Source organism: Dermacentor albipictus, chromosome 1 (assembly GCF_038994185.2).
Source record: "Dermacentor albipictus isolate Rhodes 1998 colony chromosome 1, USDA_Dalb.pri_finalv2, whole genome shotgun sequence".
NCBI lineage: Eukaryota > Metazoa > Arthropoda > Arachnida > Ixodida > Ixodidae > Dermacentor > Dermacentor albipictus.
This window is the reverse complement of record NC_091821.1, coordinates 257,169,933-257,189,542: the sequence shown is the minus strand read 5'-3', so window position 1 is coordinate 257,189,542 and position 19,610 is coordinate 257,169,933. Positions and strand designations below refer to the sequence as shown.

The 19,610-nt window shown below is 48.8% G+C and overlaps 2 protein-coding genes across 2 annotated transcripts in view; both read right to left on the bottom strand.

Moving 5' to 3' along the window:
• Positions 1–5,356, bottom strand: part of LOC139054328 (atrial natriuretic peptide receptor 1-like) — a 48,263-nt gene extending 42,907 nt beyond the window's left edge. Inside the window, exons 1-4 of the mRNA XM_070531179.1 lie at positions 5,238–5,356; positions 3,047–3,187; positions 2,299–2,433; positions 2,089–2,224 (exon numbers count right to left, since the gene is read on the bottom strand). Coding sequence (XP_070387280.1) covers positions 2,089–2,224; positions 2,299–2,433; positions 3,047–3,148 — 373 coding nt within the window. The 5' untranslated portion in view covers positions 3,149–3,187; positions 5,238–5,356. The remainder of the gene's footprint in view (positions 1–2,088; positions 2,225–2,298; positions 2,434–3,046; positions 3,188–5,237) is intronic.
• On the bottom strand, positions 3,779–17,702 carry LOC139048353 (uncharacterized). Its single transcript, XM_070522753.1, has 4 exons — positions 17,439–17,702; positions 5,876–6,307; positions 5,238–5,465; positions 3,779–3,820 (listed from the first exon to the last, which is right to left on the bottom strand). The coding sequence occupies exons 1-4, from the start codon at positions 17,700–17,702 to the stop codon at positions 3,779–3,781; spliced, it is 966 nt and encodes a 321-aa protein (XP_070378854.1).
• Positions 17,703–19,610: the final 1,908 nt, after the last annotated feature.

Sequence of the window (19,610 nt, the reverse complement as noted above, 5' to 3'; positions counted from 1 at the left end):
GCTGAATAGAAGTGCGAGCTCTCTCAAAGGGAAGTAATACTTAAACAATAAAAGGTGGAATGTCTCCAATATCTGCCTCGTTTAAGGGTTGAGGTCCGAGTGATTTAGAAATATGTCAACAATCTCAGCTGGGGCTCTACAAAAAGTAAATTCCCATAAAACTGTAGGATAGCTTGCTCGGACACGCGGGATAGTTGAGGAGCTTTTATTCCGGGATATGCCACAACTGAATACTCGAAGGTGATACTAAAAGAAACCTTTTATATCACCAGAAACATGTTATCGCGCTTAGAGTGATTTTATAAAAATAATATCTTCTTACCCTGTGCTAAAGTTTTCCGATTTTACCATGTCCTTCGCGCCCTGGTTTGCTATGCTTACTTTGGCACCAGGGTCGTGCTTTAGGCGAGCTCTTTGAGATCTTTTCGGTTCTCCAAAGATAGCTCGCAGAGCACGCGAGCAGCCAGATGAAAGTCACTGGATGCTGCATACAGTTTTCAAGATACCACAGTACTCGGCTGTTGGAACGGAAGCTTTGGCTGCAGCGATGGTTTTGTTGTCATTACAGATATTGTTTGAAAGGATGTTCTTTAGACCTTTTTAGAGATAACCAAGCGCTCAGTTACTTTTTAAGCTAGGCTCAGCCGCATACTTGACTGGCAAGATAGATAAAGATCTTACAGTTAACATATTACGTCGCTCGTCAACCTCGCCAAAGGCTTTCGGGAGCCAATGCGCGTTCAAGGTCACGTATATGCACGACAGGCTGGGAAGACAGCGTCAACCCCTTACGGCGTTGGGGAAGCACTGAGGAAGTGAAACTTCAGAATGTAAAACAATGTTTCGAAATCTAACGTTCCCCTTGTGCGGAAACTTTGTCATGATAGCCGCGAGTTTGATGGGTACGACAGATATTGCAGAACTGAATGAAATGTATTTAAAAATATTTAATTCTACCCTCCCGAAGAATAGCATTGGCGAATGTTTTGTTACTTACCACAAGTACCAGATTAGCAAGGAAAAGCGCTAAGCACGCGATAACAAGATTGTCGTTTCCGAGTGTTCAGCCATCCTTCTTGAAATGATATTTTTCGACTTCTCTCAGTTGCGCAACATGTAATGGGAATTGCAAAGAGAGCAGTCAAGTTTAGTGACCAGCGATTCGTGTGTCGATAATGGTAGCAGCTAATGCAAGATAAGCGCTAAACAATTATTAACCTTCTGGAGGCACAGCATATCTGAAAACACGAGACCTGTGGTCACTGATAATTGTGTTGCATTTCACACCAAGCAGCTCGCTGAATGGGCGTGCTGCAATTAATCTCTGGCAGATGAGCACGAGAGTTCACCTCCTTCTCTCGGGCTTTCGAACAATGCTCGTGCAACTGGGCTTTCGGTACATGCATAAGGAATCCAATGTGGTAAATAATCATTAGGAGCCTTTTTCGTCACTATATTGTTGCTCTGGGACGTTAAGCCTCCACCGTTGAATCAATACAATTTTCAAACATTGCGGACCCAATAGAAGACAGACTGTAATCCCAGAAAAGTTGTGGTCATGTTCGTGGTCACACTGTTTTCTCTGGGAAAGGCTGTACATGACTGCAGCGGAAGGGGAACAATAAGTCCAATTGAATAGCGTCATCATAAAGGTCCGTTTAAATTAACTTGTCCCGTAGAGTTGGAACGTCCTACACACATATAAGAACCCTATCGTCCAGCCGGAAAAGCGCGGGTTTAGTAGGCGTTACGATTCGTCAGGCCTACTAACTTCGCACTTTTAGGCTGCGTGAAAGCTCAACACGAGTTCAAGTATATTGCGATAAGAAGTAATAATAAAATTTTAAGCGGATAAATTAATAAATGGAAGGCTCAAGCGGACGGCAGGTTCGCCAATAAATTCTAATTAATTGAAAAAGCTTAGCTGCTTATACGCAACCGCGAGTGTCTCATTGGGTTAGAAAACCAGCTGGCACTAGCAGACAGCTTTGAGCGATGATCTGACTTCTCGCTGTGCCTTTTGGAAGAGCTCCAGATTGTCGTTTGTTCGAAGAGCATTCGCAGCTCGAAGAACTGGTTGTTCCGTACCGTATCGCGTGCTGTTCATGATGAGGTCGATAAGCGCACGGCCGTCCATGGGATCTCCACCATTGGCGAGCGTCTCGTTCAGCGCCCACGCATACAGCTGGACACAGTCGTAGAAGCCCGCGATGAGCACGTTCACCTGCAAGACACGGCTCGTGTCCGCGTACATTGGACTACTATGGACCACTCCGTGGGTGCGGCGGTTTCACTCACAATGGAGTCTTCGATGGTGGTGTTGAACTCTTTCCTCGAGTTATGCACCACCTGGCGCACGAATTGCTTGTACTCGGGGCTGGTGGGGATCTTGAGCGACAGGATCATCAGGGCTTCGTACATCTTACGTACTTCCTGCGTACGCAACGAAGACCGTTGCATCGAGAGCCTCAGGATGTTAAGGCTCGGCTACATTTGTTCAGAAGTTGATGTAAATAATTGAACCGAGCTTGTCCGCTGTAATTTACCTCACATACTGAGTAGTTTGCCCTCAGATAATTTTCGCACGGTCCTCTATCTAATTTCTCCCACAGTTCTCCCGAACACACCTGCTGGGCCGCATATCGATTCGTTCATACAAGGAACCGTCCGGTATGGGCGTAATAGGTGAACGACGATACAGGTAAAAATAGTGCGAGAGAACATGGATAAAAGAGACGCGGGCAGACGTAACGCCACCTGGGTCTGTGTTTCTTACGCTGTCATTGTTTTCTTTTTGCACTACCTTTACATGAATAATTCTACTCCAACTAGCCAAAACCACGGCAACCCCTCGATGTATATTAGATCTAAAAAATGAATAAAAATAAAAGAAGCTTAACATTATGCATTGTGGTTTAATAATGAAGATCATGCGTCGTTGATTTAATGAAAACAAAAAAACAAAGAAAGAACGTTCTCAAGGAGACTAAGTACGTCTCGTGTTAGTGTAAACCGGACACACTGTAGGTATAAAGTGCATACTGACCGGGTTCCGGGAGTCCCCTTCCTTGTACCAGGAGAACTCTCCAAAGTAACGCTCGTTCTTGTACGGTTCGGCCGTGAGGAAGGCGAACTGACCGTCGTGCATGCCTAGATCGTGTGCATCAAGCAGCAGCTGCCGAATGACCTGTTGGCATTTTGAGGACAGAAAGCGCAATTCATAGGACCACCCGAGGATGACACGTACGCTGTGCGCGCTACTAACGACTGCGAAACTTGTAGAAATATTCTAGTTTAGTTAGAGCTGTGCCTCATGACCGCTGACGTTAGTTCTTCCGAATTATTTCTGTGGTGAGCGTCTTTCGCTGCCTCCCCAGTGCGACCGACCGACCGACCGACCGACCGACCGACCGACCGACCGACCGACCGACCGACCGACCGACCGACCGACCGACCGACCGACCGACCGACCGACCGACCGACCGATTCATTGAGAATTAGCTAAATTTCAACGGTAGTAGCTGTAATTAACTTATTGTATGAAATTCAAAAGAAGTTTTATTTATGCGTTTTTAGTGCAGTTGTCTACCTCGTGCGTTAGCCAGATATACGAAAGGGCATGTCAACTTTTCGTACGTGTGTGACTTTGTGAGTGAAAAAGCAACAAAGAGTACAACGGATCACTACGAAAAGTAGACGTTTACAACAAACAGGCAGCTCACAGAAGCATGAATCTTTAAAATGGATAGAAAGAAGGGAGAAGAAAAAGCAGAAAGGTTCACCAGCATTGCATCCACTTCGCTATCTTACGCTGGACAAGCTGAAAGACAGGTCACACACACAAAAAAAAAGAAAGAGAGGGAGAAGCTAAAACGACAGAATGAAGACATATGCGCAAGCGTATTGCAGGTGTTCTGCCACACATTTAGAGACCGTCGCATGGTGCAATTGTCTATCGTTGCCTCAGCCTCGGAAGCTAGCAAGTCTGTGCTCAGATTTCGCAAACCCGCTGGGTCACATCTCTTGGTCCATGAAAAGTCAAACGTTCAGTGGCTTAGACTCGCATTAATAAACCCGCCGTGGTTGCTCAGGGGCTATGGTGTTGGGCTGCTGAACACGAGGTCGCGGGATCGAATCCCGGCCACGGCGGCCGCATTTCGATGGGGGCGAAATGCGAAAACACCCGTGTGCTTAGATTTAGGTGCACGTTAAAGAACCCCAGGTGGCCAAATTTCCGGAGTCCTCCACTACGGCGTGACTCATAATCAGAAAGTGGTTTTGGCACGTAAAACCCCAAATATTATTATCGCATTAATAAAAACTATCTTGAGCGAGAATAAATCTTGGAGTAGGCTAGTTGTTTCATCATGAACGAAAATTCTCAGCGCAAACAAGACGAGGACACAAGGAAGACACATCAAAACAGGACCGGAGCTGCATTTGAGCGCGGGTCCTGTTTTGATGTGTTCTTTTTTTTCTTTTTTTTCTGTCCTTGTTTTGTGTGCATTCGTTCATGAGAAACTGTCTTGCCATTAAAGGAAGGGCAGCGACAAAGGGCATGCTCTGTAGTTCCGGCGAAACCTCAAATATTGCGCGCAGCCCTTTTGATACGATCTCGACCGGGTTAGGTGGGTCTTCACCGCTAGAATCAGGAGACGGCGACGAAGGCGGGCATCGTGATGATGAAAAACATAAAGAATGCATTCGCTTCAGTGGTACTTGGTTGTCACTCTATCCGCGTCTCGAGTGGTTCTGCCTAACACGGGGACCGGGACGGCCTTAAATAACCCCTCGCGTACAGCCGTTACAATCGGTGGAGAGGTCCCCGACGAGAGGGTAATTCATTTCTCGTGGTCTTGTGGTAGTCGAAGTCTGCTTGGGGTTGTGCCCATGGAGGTGTCAGTGCCTGTAGATTCAGCGCAGTCTTCTGTTCCCTTGTCAAGTTGTGAAGCCGACGGCCTCGTCCCCTTCTTGACCTGCTGGTTACTCGTGTCAGCTCAGGAATGAGGGCAATTTCCACGACACGGGAAAGCAAGCTGGAACGTTTCCCACACTTGAGAGGTCGAATTGCAGGCCGATCATAACACTTTTAACCACCTCAGCAGGAAATGATTAAACATTAGTAAAAGCGACCTTCAGCCATTAGCGACACAGCAAAGGGACTTGATGTCTCATACCTGCTTCTGCGAGTCACCTCATCGCTATATGCATGCAGAAGAGTGTTGGGCAATACGTACCTCGCCATCGCCGGCCAGCAGGAAGACTCGCGCATATGAGCGACCTTCGACCAGCAGTGAGGTGTAGTTGACGGACGATCGGCTAGAATCGAAGTCGCGGAAGACGGCGCGCACGCCCGTGTCAGGGTCAGCGAATAGGCCCTCGAGCGCACGCCGCAGCTGCCGGAAGAAGGACTGCGAGCTGTCCGACAGCACCACCAGGTGCCGCCAGCCGAAGTGGCGCAGCACCTGCACACCGGTGAAAAACGCGCACCGTGGTTCGTTTGTCGACCACTGTCTGGAAGTTCATGAAGCTAACTTCCAGAAGCTGTCTGCACAGTTGTCGATTTAGTATGCGCTGTAATTTTAACGTGGAACTGTTTCACACAGAGCAGCCCTCGTCTATTCCAAAAAGGTGCGAGTTAGGTCTCTTCCAGCCCTAACTCGCACCTTTCTTCCTCAAAATGAGACTGCATTTGATCGTTAGAATAGCTTAAGATCGGAAGCAGCCAATACAGTTGGCTGGCTGTTCGTGAAGAAATCATTCTATTCCTTTGTTTTTACCCACAGATGTATTCAGAACACGGTAGCCACAAGGCTGAATTTATTGGCAACCTACGCATACAGCCGGGAATCTGTGAGTGCTTTCTGCGACTCACGCGCCTCTCATTTCCAGGCTGCCTGCCTATAGCCCATGAAGCTGATTCATTTGTTTTCTTTTTTTCGCAGCTCATCTTTCTAAAACAACTCAGTTGAAGCAGTGCGCGAAGTGAGCGTGCCTTCATCTTTACCTGGAGGAAAGCATCCCGGAGCGCGTTGATGGTGAGCGCGAGGCGCACCAGTGTGCCGTAGATGGTGCGGTCCTCGAACTGAGCCCCGACGCCAGCCGCCGTGCACACCGGCACGTTCCAGTGCGAGGCGAGTCGGCCCACCGAGTCGACGGCCATGGAGCAGCCGGGACCCACGAAGGCAGCCACGCCGCCGCCCAGGTACTCTTCGGCCGCATAGTTGCCCGCGTAGTTGTTGATGCACGACGTGTAGCCGCGCCGGCCGATCAACTCGAACGCAATGTGCGGGTACAACTTGCGAACCTGCAACGAAGCCGGTTGTTAACCTAGATTTGAATGGAGGCCAGGGTGCGTGTTTACGAGCGTTCAAAGAAAGCATCTGTTGGTTTTCAGAGGCATTTACAAAGTTGGCTTTGAACCGTGGATTAATGACGTAGATTTAAGTGGCAATTGGCACATGAAAGGTTCAGTTAAAATAATAGTCAGGCTCAACGCATCTATAACTCCGTCAAGCTAAGGATACGACAATTTAACTTTGGTTTTGCCGCACGACAACGATCGCTTTTTTCTTTCTATGCCCGCGTAGGTTTCATAAATGAATGGACCAATGCTGACGTCATTTCTTGTTTTCACTTAGTGTCGAAAGTTTAACTTTCTACTGTCACCTCGAAGCGATACTTGTTTCTGGTTATTGTTCACTGCCATCGAGGCGGCAATATTGTCCCAGCCGATTACGCGAATGTTTGGTTTGAGGAAATCAGTCTGGCAACATGCATATGCACCGTTCCCTACTGCTTAGCGATAGACGCATTTTCGTCTGTTCATTCGGCAACGCTGCAGGCGCATATCAGTCACAAGGACGGAACCCACATTCTCTGATCTGAGCAAAACCAACGGGTTAGAGATGACGCTTTTCTGAATGCTTCCACGCAGAATCTGCAGCATTCGCAACAGTGCCATTCCGCGCAACCATCTCGCGAGCGTGAATTGCTTGACATGAACCACAATACCTGCTTCACGCAAATACTGTATGGTGCTTTCAGTAGAATTCGCTGACGCTCTCTTACATAATTTACCTCTATAAATATTGGTGCTGTTCAAAAAATATTGTATCATGGTCTTTTAGAATGGAGGAAAGCCTGTTGCAATATCAGTCGGTGGCCATTTTAAAAGATGGCGATAATTCCGAAAACTCAGTTACACAATGTGCATACCAAAACCACAAAAATGGAATAGAAAGCAAACAAAACCATTTCCTCGACCCACTTCGAAGTCGATGAGCATCGAGGGCTCAACTCGTGAGAAGAAGCGCGTTGTTCTCGTATGCGGCCTAAATGAGTTCACAGGTATACGAACAGGCACTCCGGACTTTTTCGGCAGCGATAATAAGTCGCGTATCAATTGCAGTGAAATTGGAACTTGATATTAGCTTTAATCTTTGTCCCGCTTGTAACGCAATCGTTACGTCTGAAGTTAGCTATAAGGTATGAAAGTATCGCATGTACGCAGCTGAATTCTTAAGAACCATGGATAATTTGAAAACCGAGCAAAATATACAAGGCCGCCACCTTTGGCCTTGCTCGCCCGCCACTGAGGTTGGGAAACGAACATTCGACGTCGAAAATCCGTCGCACTGCTTAGAAGCTTCGCTCCGGTGGACACGGTGCAAAAAATTCCACGCTGCGTTTCAGCTACTTTTTACATGAACGGTCGTTCTTTTATTAGGAGCTGCCTCTGGCGCCACGGATGCGCAGGCATTGAAAAGTTGTATATAGTGTCCCTGCGGGTTAGTCTTTCACGGTAATCGGAACTTCTAGGTCAAGCTCCATTGTCCAATCGTGTAGCGTCTTGTGCGGCTCCTGCACGGTGGGCATCAAACGCTGGCCCCCCTCAGGGTTCCGGCAATTACGTCGACCGTAAATCAGCCGCGCAGCAGCAATGGGACCCACGAGGATTGCCGTCGCCGCCGCGGATATTGGCTCATCCCGATGTCAGAGGGCGGGCGCGCGCAGCGCTGGGGCCCGGCTTAAGGCGGCCATATTTCTCCGGGCCCCTGATCCGCCGTGCTCTGGCTCCGTTGTTTCAGGAGGTCGCTCGTTCCGCTCGCTCGAGCAGCGGCCACTTGCTCGAGGACCGGTCGCGTACCTCGCCCAGGACCCGCTCGTTGCCAAAGGCGCACTAGTGCAGGCTGCGGACACACCGGCCCTTGCGAAAACTTGATTTATGCTAAGAATTCGCACACCAAAATCAAGTCGTTCGCGCTCGACTAGCTTGTATAAGTAATGCACGATAGACGTCTATTTTTTTGTCTGAGATCATGTCGTGGAGGCGACATTTGCTTGGTTGTTTTGCCGACAAGAAGACAAAGAAAAAAATCGGTAATGGAGGATTTGGGCATCATGATTTCGGCGTATTTCTCTCGTCTACGAAATATATAGCAAAAGCGGGCAAGTGGTGCTCGCTTGCGCTACACGTGGCGACCACAACCATGCTCTCGCTCAGTTTCTGAACACACGTGACACGTGGACGCTGCAACGGCGAGGTTTCGGAACCATGGCAGCTGGTCACTCCGTTTCCGCCGACGCCTACCTGGTTCACGCGAGGAGAGATGTAACTGACGCACCTCACTGTCACCTAGCCACCTGATGAGATTCAAAGGGTGGGGGAGTGGGGGTGTACAAGTATCCATGTCCGAACGATAATGACCGGGGCGCACAGACACACAGTGGCCACACTGCGCCCCCACTGGGCCCCACTGAGCAGTCTGTGCATTGGACTATTCGTGTAGGCAAATATTGTTGCGAGGACGAGAGACGCTCTTTGTCGTTTAGAAGATGGCATTTTCATTTGGCTTCACTCAGTGTATTTGCCGGAGTGTTACCGAATTCGCATGGATGCTGTCCTGTTACTGTCCAAAATACTGGATACTGCTAAGCGCGGTGCCCCTGCTGTGCGCTGTGTTTCTGTACGAAATTAACGTGAGCGCCATGCATAAATGCCTCACATTACCTGCACAGAGGAGCGGTTAATGAGGAGGAAAACGCGGGGCGACGGCGGAACTTCCCCTGGGGCTCATCAAAAAACCAGAATCACGATGTTTCTTAAGTTCATGTAGGTAGCATAATAACTCACAGACAAGGGTTCCAGTCGACGCGTGCATGTAACGGGACGTTTGTGTATCAATGCGAAGGATTGCTCTACGAATGCAGCCAATTTCTTACGTGCGAGCGGGAGCGCGGGGAACCTTGCTGTTTTCGTGGGCCGATTCCGGTCATAGTGCAGTTTCGAATTATGTGCCACAGGGCGACTGGGTATGTGCCACTGGGTTTTCGTTTGCTTTCAGTCTTATATCTTGCCATTAGAATAATCCCCTCTTATTTATTATAAATGATAGAGGCCCATGTTCAGAGACGCGTCCGCTGACCTATACCGAAATGGTCCTATGTCCTCTCCCTTCACCGCCGGTAACGCCATTTCAGCCACGGCCCGTTCCCGTGTCGTGGCAACGGAAATCTGTGAGACGACCTCCAGTTCGCCGTACCTACTTGTGGCGCTCGGCCGACCGTCGACCACTCTGCTTCCACTGCGGGGAACCAGGCCCCAGCCATCGAGGCTCCAAAGATACCCCCACGCTCTTCACGAAGACGATATGACGACGACAAATACTCACGGCGACGAAGACGATATGACCACGACGAATACTCACGCCGACGATGTTGCCCGTTCCGATAGCAGCATTGTGGTGGATGGACATCACGTCAGCGCTCTTGGCATTGGCACAGATTCCTCAATTTTTCAATGCGGCAAGAGCTGGCCGACCACATTAGGAAAATGAAGCCCTGCATAAGAAGTGCCGGGGGTCAACTAATGACACCAACGCGAACATGCACCGCCTGAATCCACATCGGTGATTCCAGCTTCGTTGCCTCTTTCGTCATTCTTCCCGACTGCAGCAAGGACCTCCTCTTGGGAATGGATTTTGTGCGAAATCATGGCACAGTCACAAACATTCCGGAACGTATGATGACGTTTTCTTCCAGGCCATATGCCGACACGATGATTGACGGGCAACATTAGCGTTTGCGAATCGCCGACGATGTGACCACTCAGCCGTGTTCCTGCCACCTTGTATCTGTATCATACAAGAAGCCCTACCACGGGGATGTGATCGCGGAGCAAATCTTTGCACTATTGCTCACGCAAGGCGTTTCCATTGCTAGAGGCGCACTCAACATGACTCATGGGCATGCGGAAGTCCTTCTCACGAACTTCAGCAACGAACGCCGTCGCATCCAGAAGGGTACCGCAATTGCGTACTGCGACGACATCACCCAAATAACAGGTTGTTTCGCTCTACAATCAACGACCATCCCGCCCTCAACGCCTTTCTCTGTCGACGTCAGCTCCACCTTGTCGACTTCCGAGTGGCAGAGCCTATGATACACAAGTTCGAAGATTGCTTTTCGACTACGTCAAAGGTCATACAAACACCACTGACCAAGCGCCGTATCCTCACGGATGATACTACGCGGCCGATTCGACAAGTCCCTACCGTGTAGCTCCAAAGGAACGCGAAGAGATTCAAAAGCAAGTGGAGAAGATGCCCGAGGATGATGTGATACAGCATTCGAAAAGTCCCTGGGGGTCACCCGTGGTCTTAGTCGAAAAGAAAGACAGCAGTTTGCGATTGTGCATCGATTACCAAAAATTAAACCAGGTCATGAAGAAAGATGTCTAACCGCTGCCACGCATCGACGATTCGCTGGACAGGCTGCGGCATGCACGTTATTTTTCATCAGTGGACCTACGAAGCGGGTATTGGCAGATTGAGGTCGATGAGAGAGATCGTGAGAAAACTGCCTTCGTGATCCCCGATGGTCTTACGAATTTAAGGCCTTTCCTTTCGGTTTGTTCTCAGCGCCTGCCACTTTTCAGCGTCTAAGGGAAAGCGTACTATCATGCCTGAAATGGCAAACATGCTTGATCTATCTGGACGACGCCATAGTGTACTCAGCTGCTTTTGAGGAACACCTAAGCCGGTTACTCACTGTTCTCCAAGCCATACGCTCGGCTGGCCTGACGTTAGAGTCCGAGAAATGTCATTTTGGTTTCAGTCAACTGTGCTTCCTCGGCCACGTCGTCAGTCACAAGAGTGTGCGACAGGTTCCAGGCAAAATAGATGCTGTGGCAAAGTTCCCCACATCATCCGACAAGAAGGCAGTGAGGAGCTTCTTGGGGCTGCGCCTATTACCGACGCTTTATTGCGATTCTTTCATGTATTGCTGCGCCGTTAACACGCCTGACATGAGACGATGTTCCCTTTCTATGGGGGGAAAATGAGCAAGTAGCATTTAGCGAACTACGCCAACGCCTGAAAACGTCTCCTGTTCTTGCGCACTTCGACCAAGATGCTCCTACAGCACTTCACTCTGATGCGAGCAATGTTGGTCTGGGTGCCGCACTGGTGCAGTGGCAAGACGGCTCCGAAAAAGTAATCACCTACCCTAGCCGAACTCTCTCTCGTACGGAAGAAAACTACTCAACTACCGAGAAGGAATGCCTCGCCGTGGTGTGGGTGGTTATCAAATTTCGCCCGTATTTGTACGGTCGTTTATAAAGGTTATCAGTGATCTTCATTTTCTTTGTTGGCTGACTAACTTGAAATACCCATTTGGCCGTATGGTGCGCTGCAGTCTTAGGCTTCAGGAGTTCGACATGACAATCATTTACAAGTCAGGAAAGAGCCACACCGACGCCGACTGCCTCTCGCGGTCACTCGTCGAGTCCGCAGGTAACGATGACGTGGACGTGGACGCTGTATTTCTGGACGTCGTCGACGCCGTCACTATTTCACAGGAGCAGCGCCACGACCCAGAGCTGCTCCCACTCATTAATTTGTTGGAAGGCCGAAGTAAAGATGTTCCGCGACTCTATGCCAGGGGACTGCCGTCGTTTTGTCTCCAGAACGATATTCTATATAAGAACTTTTCTGCCAGTGGCAGCACGTACCTGCTTGTCGTACCGGTATCACTTCGAAAAGAACTACTAAAAGCATGCCACGACGAAACCACCGCAGGTCATCTAGGCTACACGAGAACATTGTCCCGACTCCGACGGATGTACTACTGGCCGAAACAACCCGCTGTTGTAAAACGTCACATACAAACACGTGCAGACTGCGAAAGACGCAAAGCGCCTCCTGGCATGCCAGCAAGTCTCTTACATCCGGTCGAGGTACCAGTCCAGCGATTCGCCCAAGTTGGAATGGATTTCTTGTGCCCATTTCCAACTCCTACAGCTGCCAACAGATGGATCATTGTTGCCACCGATTACCTGACGTGCTACACGGAGACGAAAGCAGCACAGCGGGGCACAGCAGCCGAAGCAGTTCATTTTTTCATTGAAAACATCTTCCTAGGCACGGCGCCCCAAAAGTAGTCATCACAGACAAGGGAACTGCCTTCACTGCCGAACTTCTTGACTCGCTTCTCAGACTCAGTTGTACAAGCCACCGGAAAACAATCGCTTATCATCCTCAGACGAACGGACTAACCGAGCGTCTTAATAAGACCCTCGCAGACAGGCTATGCATGTATGTCGACATAGAACATAAGAACTGGGATCAGTTTTTGCCTTACGTAACATTCGCCTACAATACCGCTCGACAGGAAATTACTGGAATGGCACCATTCGGCTTGGTCTACGGTCGCGAAGCCATGACAACGCTGGATGCCATGATGTCGCACGAGTTTGACGATTTAACTACCGACGTTGACGAATTTACTCAATGCGCCGAAGAAGCCAGACAGCTTGCCCGCGTACGTACCTGCATTCAGCAAGATCAAGATGTAAAACGGTACGATCTTCAACCATCGTACGGCGTTTGTGCTGTCCTTCTCTTCTCGTCCGTGTTCAATTGTGCGCTGGAGCGATGTTTCATAATGCCAGTCACAACCAACTAGCCCAGCTGTCCATACGATCTTCAACACAGGTACGCTTTCTACACTCCCGGCGACAAAGTCTGGATACCCGTACGCCGTCGTGGACTCTCCGAAAAACTCCTAAGACGGTACTTTTAGGCCGTACAGAGTGATCCGCCGCCGGAGCGACGTGAATTACGAGGTCGTTCCCGACAGTGACAATAGCTCCAGTCGCCGCCAGCACTTACCCGAAGTGGTGCATGTGGTACGGATGAAGCGGTACTTGTCTAACTTTTTTTGCTTTTTTTTGCGTGCGTTTCTCTGTGCCGTTGTACACCCCCATTATACGCTTAAACTGCGCATCGGGACGATGCTTCCTTCGGAGGGACGCAAGTGTCGTGCTTGCACTTCTGTGAAGAAGAGAACATTGCGAGTATGTACGAGCGTTTTTATCAAGGCGCAGTGAAGAAGTCGCCGTTGCGCTCAGTATTAAAAAGGCATCTTGCCGCTGTGCCTCCTATACGTGCTCTACAACGCCTGTTTTTGACGGTGCGACAATATAAACATTATAGCATATATCGCCATGTAACCGTTCGCTACACATGATTTGCATTATTTATACAACAGTTAGCTAAAGATCGTGAATGCTTTGCATTGCATAGATGTCAGCTACAGTTTAGTCGGCCGAAATTTTGAGTTATGAAAGAATTTAAAAATAAAATAGAAAGAAAAGATTTTTAGCTTTTCCCAATGCTTCTTGTACATAAATGTCATCCGCGATTGGCCATTGCCACTGCGATCGTGTCGTTATCCCTCTGATCGATATCGTGAGTGGCGGGTGCCAGAACGCCGACCAATCACGAATGGATGTGAACAGGGCAGGAAATGAGGATGGAGACAAACCACGAGGGCTGACTCTCTTGTCTGCGTCCTCGCCTTTTGCGCCGTTCCCGCACCTTCTATAAGATGAAAGAACTAGGCAAACGACGCACGCTTTTGCATTCAGGAAGCTTTCTTATGCAAGAAAAATTTAGACTATCGATTCCGTACTTCCGTCCTCGTGCCTTGTCCCCCTGCGCTGGTTCTGTGAGGCTGACCCACCGCGGTGGATTCGCGGCTGATGTATAGGAGATTAGCGGATGAGGACATGGGTGTTAACACAGACTCCTTTCAAACTATCATACCACAAAATTATTGCATTCTCCTATGTGCATTTCCAAAATAAATAAATTAAATTATGGGGTTTTACGTGCCAAACCTACGATCAGATTATGAGGCATGCCGTAGTGTGGGACTCCGGATTAATTTTGACCACTTGGGTTTCTTTAACGTGCACCTAAATTTAAGTACACGGGTGTTCTTGCATTTCGCCCCCATCGAAATGCGGCCGCCATGGCCGGGATTTGATCCCGCGACTTCGTGCTTAGCAGCGCAACAACCATTAGGCAACCACGGCTGGTTATGCGCATTTCCAGCCCTCACAACATTATATCGCTGTTGATTGGTTGTAATTAGCTCTCTCTCTCTCTCTCTCTCTCTCTCTCATGCTTGAAAAACGTCTTTATTAAGCTCTGTTTCTTTGAGAATTCGACATGCCTCATAAACAACACTTCCTGAATCTGCAGAACATATAGCAAAACATTCTTCTCCCCTCTAAACGTCACTACACTGGATGCCACACTATATCAGGCGTCCAAGCTCACACGACGCGAGAAAAGAAAATGCGAAAAATAAGGACGCTCTGAATGGATGAAATCAACTGTATGTTAAATGCGATCTCCTGAAGAAGCCTTCAGTGTCTTGTGTTTCGCTCATTAAGTAATTAGGACTAGTTAAGTAACACGCCATTTAATTACTAACTTTACGGGCACAGCTTTTTTACAAGGTTTGTAGAGTACATTTCAAAACATTACTTTCAGTTGCTTGCGACGCGCTACCTGTAGTTCTTTTTCCTGCTTTAAAAGAATGCCTGCGATGCTTTAAAAAGCCGAGCAGCCCACGGCTTACGCGCTACAGCGGCTTCCTTTTAACGGCGGGGAAAAAGAGCTACGCAAAAGGTAACGCGTCGCAAACAATTGAAAGAGTTATTTTCAAAAGTGCTCTACAAGCCTTGTGTTGACATTGTAGACGTATACTTAATAATTAAAGGGTTATATTCTTAATTACTACCAATTACTTAATAACAACACAAAAATACTGGCGGCATCTTCAGCAAGCTGCAAAGAGCGTATAGCTGGTTTCATCCGCACAGAAGGTTTCGCTTTTCTTTGCGACTAGCTCCGTGTTATCGGAAAACCCCGCATATTATCTCACACAAAAACGATAAGCCGCAAACGGATTTCGAATATCATTGTATGATCATATGATTAAGCGAGAATAGAGCTGTTGAATTATGTAGATAGCCGACGAAATATTAACGAAATAAGCAGAAAGACAATTTCCAGGATTCAATAAATCTGCGAAGTACTCAACCACTACCCACGAAAGCGTCCATATAATTAACCGAACACAAAGCAATGCTGGCAATGCGCTACTTGTATATTGGGCTTGTTTAGTTTCGTCCGTGAAAAATACCACCCCAGGACAGGACACGAAAAAGGGAGTACATCGTATGTGCCTCCATTTCTGGTGTTCCATCTACGTTGTCGTTTTTCGCCCTTTAAGTACTCAGAGCCCGCTAATAGCGGTGCCCTGTGTGAACCTCTGCTTCCTGAATGGGAGCCCTGTGTGAAAATGGATGGAGCTGCTCTGCATGCCGACTCCAGAGTGCACGGCACAGCGTGCGCAGTGACGCTAAGCACGGATATTGTTGAAAGAGCAGTCACGCGAAGAAGGCATGCAAGCGCTGAACAAAACACAATGCGAAATTTGCGCCATGACGGGTGCACATTGTACCCTAATATGTACTCCGGGAGCACTGACAACGTTGCAACGGTGGGCATTTATGCCCACCATTGCAACGCTGCACTGAAATGTAGTTGAAAAGTGCCAGCACATTTTACATAACTTTCGTTTTTTTTAAGTGGCTGCAAAGTAACCATCAAGCATAGCTGGAAGCCGACTGCAGAATCAAGCAGTTCCCAGACCAAACATTTCGTGAACTTACACCTAATGCGGCAACTCTGCCGCTGCCAACACCGCCTGTGGCTCGTGCTTGTCACAGTTTCTCCTCTGGCATTCAGGTTCCATGCCAGTACGTCGCCCTCACGTTAGATTTGTTTCACTTTGACCACGTTTTTCAACGCTCCTGTTCCCAGAGACGCATTGGAAGTGTTGTTAGGCTCCATTACATCATTGTCTTGATGGTGCCTAAAAGGCGAACTGCTTTAAAGGAACCGCGCAGGAGAGCCACTAAATCTAAAACAGTGAGAAATCTCCAGGGATTGAAAAACGAAAGAATAAGCAACATCAGAATGTGAATGGGACGCAAATTTGAATAATGCAAATAAAGAAGTCTAAAAATTGCGCAGCTGAATAGACAGCATGTCGTGAGTCTTTGTCTCGTGACGACTACTCTGAACAGTCTTAGCACCAGCTATGGAGACAACGTCTCAGTACAAGTGCAAACTCGTGAAAGAACATTTCGAGGCGAAACACCAGGGCATAGGCTAAAAACAAAGGTTGAAGATAGGAGGCAATTATTTGAGACAAATTCCCGATACTTTATGCATAAGATAGAATGCCAAAGAAGCCCCAAGCAGCACCAAGACAGCTACAGAACGGTGTTCCAATACAAAGCCAAGAGGAAAAGCCTGCCCCAACAACAGAAATAAAGTTCCGACATGATTGCATGAGGCAAAGTATCATGATTGGACTGGACGACTACCGTGCACAAGTAGACGAGTACGAAGGACCGCTTACTTTCAACCAACCTTTAGTGAAAATAATATTAAATTAGTATAAAGAAGGAGAAACTAACAACAATGAAGAGATTACTCTAAGCACAACTTCTACCGCCTTGCAGGCATTCCCGCAGTTTCTATACAAGATATCTCTTTTGGCTGTCAGTGCAATAAATGATTTGAAATTAAATTGGGGGATTTTACGTGCCAGAACCACGATCTGATTATGAAGCATGTCGTTGTCGGGGCTCCGGGTTAATTTTGACCACCCGTGGTTCTTTAACGTGCTCCTAAATCTTAGTACACGAGTGTTTTTCGCATTTCGCCCACATTGAAATGCGGCCGCCGTGGTGGGGATTCGATCCCGCGACCTCGTGCTTGGCAGCGCATCACCAAATCCAGTAAGCAACCGCGGCGGGTTAATAAATGGTTTGCTTACGCACTATCAGGATGCAGTAACAGACCAATTTTGCACTACCAAGATTGACCAAGATTGCAGTACCAATTCCTTCCACTGATAAACCAGGACAAGATCTCTAGACAAACTCCCGAGATGAGGTGTCAGTGCAAGTTCTCATGTCAAGACTGTCAGAGGATAAGTTAGATTTCATCGAGGGATTTTCATATATAGAGAAGAGAGCATCCGACTCGCGTGCCCGCGTGGTTTTGTACCTTGGTGATGGCAATGTCAAGGGCGGGCTTGGCGATGCGGTAGTCGAAGCTACGCGTGAGGTCTTTGCTTAGGATGAAGGTGGCCATGATCTTCGCCAGGAAGCGGCCCTCGGCGTCCACGAAGCGCGAGTCCCACCGCGTGCGGTTGCGGGCCGGCTCGCCGCCGAGCTCCAGCTCGACGTAGTCCGGCGTGGCCGGGCTATCGTCCTCGGGCAGCGCCCCGGCCGATAGCAGCACGGCGGCCACCAGAGCCCAGCCGCGCATCGTGCCCGACTGGCGTCCGCGGCACGCGCTCGCCACGGCACAGCGCCGCCGCCGCTTCCGGGCATCCCCTCCCCGAGCGTTCCTCTTTCCGCCCTCCCCCTCCTGGCTCGCCGCTCTTTTCTTTTTTGCTTTCTCTCTCTCTCCATAGGCTGTTTTAATGTCCGCTATCTGCGCGTGCGCTTCTGGAGTGCGCGCACCGGTGGACGACATACTAGCGCCGGGCTTGCGCTCCCGGCGCAGTGGCCTCCTCCACCTTCCCCTGTCCTCTTTGACTTTCGGAGACATATCCGAGCGAGCGCCGTTGCCCGGACGAAATTGGGCACCTGTTGCTGCCTGCACGGACGGCGCGTTGTTATTACCCGTCGTCGTCCGTCCATCCCCGGAGCTATCGTTGCCTCCGAAATCCGACTGCGCCTATTGCGTCGGTTTCAAACGTTTCTGCTTTTATTTTTCTGATTCACGACTCTTGAGTGCTCGAGACGACGACGAACGTCTTTTGCGATCGCCAAGTTTTACAATACTGGCGCGGCTCCTGGAAATTTCCAGCGAGGATATGTATATATATATAGAAGACAACGAAAAAAAATATGACACACTGAACACAGACATCCAAAAAGTCCTGAAAAGCTCTTCAATATAAAATGCGTATCTTCGAGTGCTTTTAGGGGCGAAACGCTAAGCCGGCGGTCTTATACACTGCAGCAGTGAAGAGCCGCCGTTTGTCATACTCTTGACCTCTACGTCAAGGAAGAAATGATGACACTGCACGAAATAGAAGCAAACAGCTAATATCTCAGCGTTGGGCCATCAACTTAAACGAAAGTGGACGTTCGTCATTTAAACACGCCCCCGCTATTGATCGCTCTTCGGACGTCCGAAAAGCGATCCCCGGCAAGACTTGGTTAGTCCAAGAGCAACCAGAGGGCGCCACCGACACTTTTTCTCATGCGTTAGGTCACTTTTGCTTTCTTCCACAGGGCGGCGTCACTGTTCGACAAGGCAATATTCGTGCGGACGTATTTGGTGAGGCGGAGAGGTAGTGTCTGGAAATCCGTTCATCCCCTTTTTTGTTTACGAGAAATCCATTCTCGGCCACTCAGGGCCACGCTACCGATGTTTACCGGCAGCGCAGTAAACATACCTTGCCTCATTTCAAACTCACTTTGACAGCTCATTCACTCGGTTATTTTACGTAATATGCTTGCCACATTCTTCAACGAATAAAAATCAGACACGAAAGCTTAAATCGGCGAAACACACACGCACGCACGCACGCACGCACGCACGCACGCACGCACGCACACACACACACACGCACACGCACACGCACACGCACACACACACGCACACGCACACGCACATGCACACACACACACAAACACACACACACACGGACCCGCCGTGGTTGCTCAGTGGCTATGGTGTTAGGCTGCTGAGCACGAGGTCGCGGGATCGAATCCCGGCCACGGCGGCCGCATTTCGATGGGGGCGAAATGCGAAAACACCCGTGTACTTAGATTTAGGTGCACGTTAAAGAGCCCCAGGTGGTCTAAATTTCCGAAGTCCTCCACTACGGCGTGCCTCATAATCAGAAAGTGGTTTTGGCACGTAAAACCCCATATATTATTATTATACACACACACACACGTGCGTGCGCGCGCACACACACACACACATGTACGCACGCACGCACGCACGCCGGTTAAGAAAAAGGTTAAGTGATTGCCATTCCGGCCGTCTTTCCTAATTATGTTCTACATCACAAATGGCTCGCAGCTGCTCGTACAAACAATGCTAGCACAAGAACATTTTTATGAATACACATCCTGATAAGGTGCATTAATTACTCATGAGCAAAATAAAAATGCTTTCGCAATTATAATATCTCAGGTCAAGTTCGCGATAGTT

Bases quoted from the DNA above. Each gene is read 5' to 3' on its own strand.
- LOC139048353 (XM_070522753.1), bottom strand. From the start codon at position 17,702: ATGCGCGGCTGGGCTCTGGTGGCCGCCGTGCTGCTATCGGCCGGGGCG. The intron at 5,466-5,875 runs GTGAGTCGCAGA...ACCGGTGTGCAG, and splicing joins AGCCTGGAAATGAGAGGCGC to GTGCTGCGCCACTTCGGCTG. The intron at 3,821-5,237 runs GTACGTATTGCC...CCTGTCTTTCAG, and splicing joins TGCTGGCCGGCGATGGCGAG to CTTGTCCAGCGTAAGATAGC.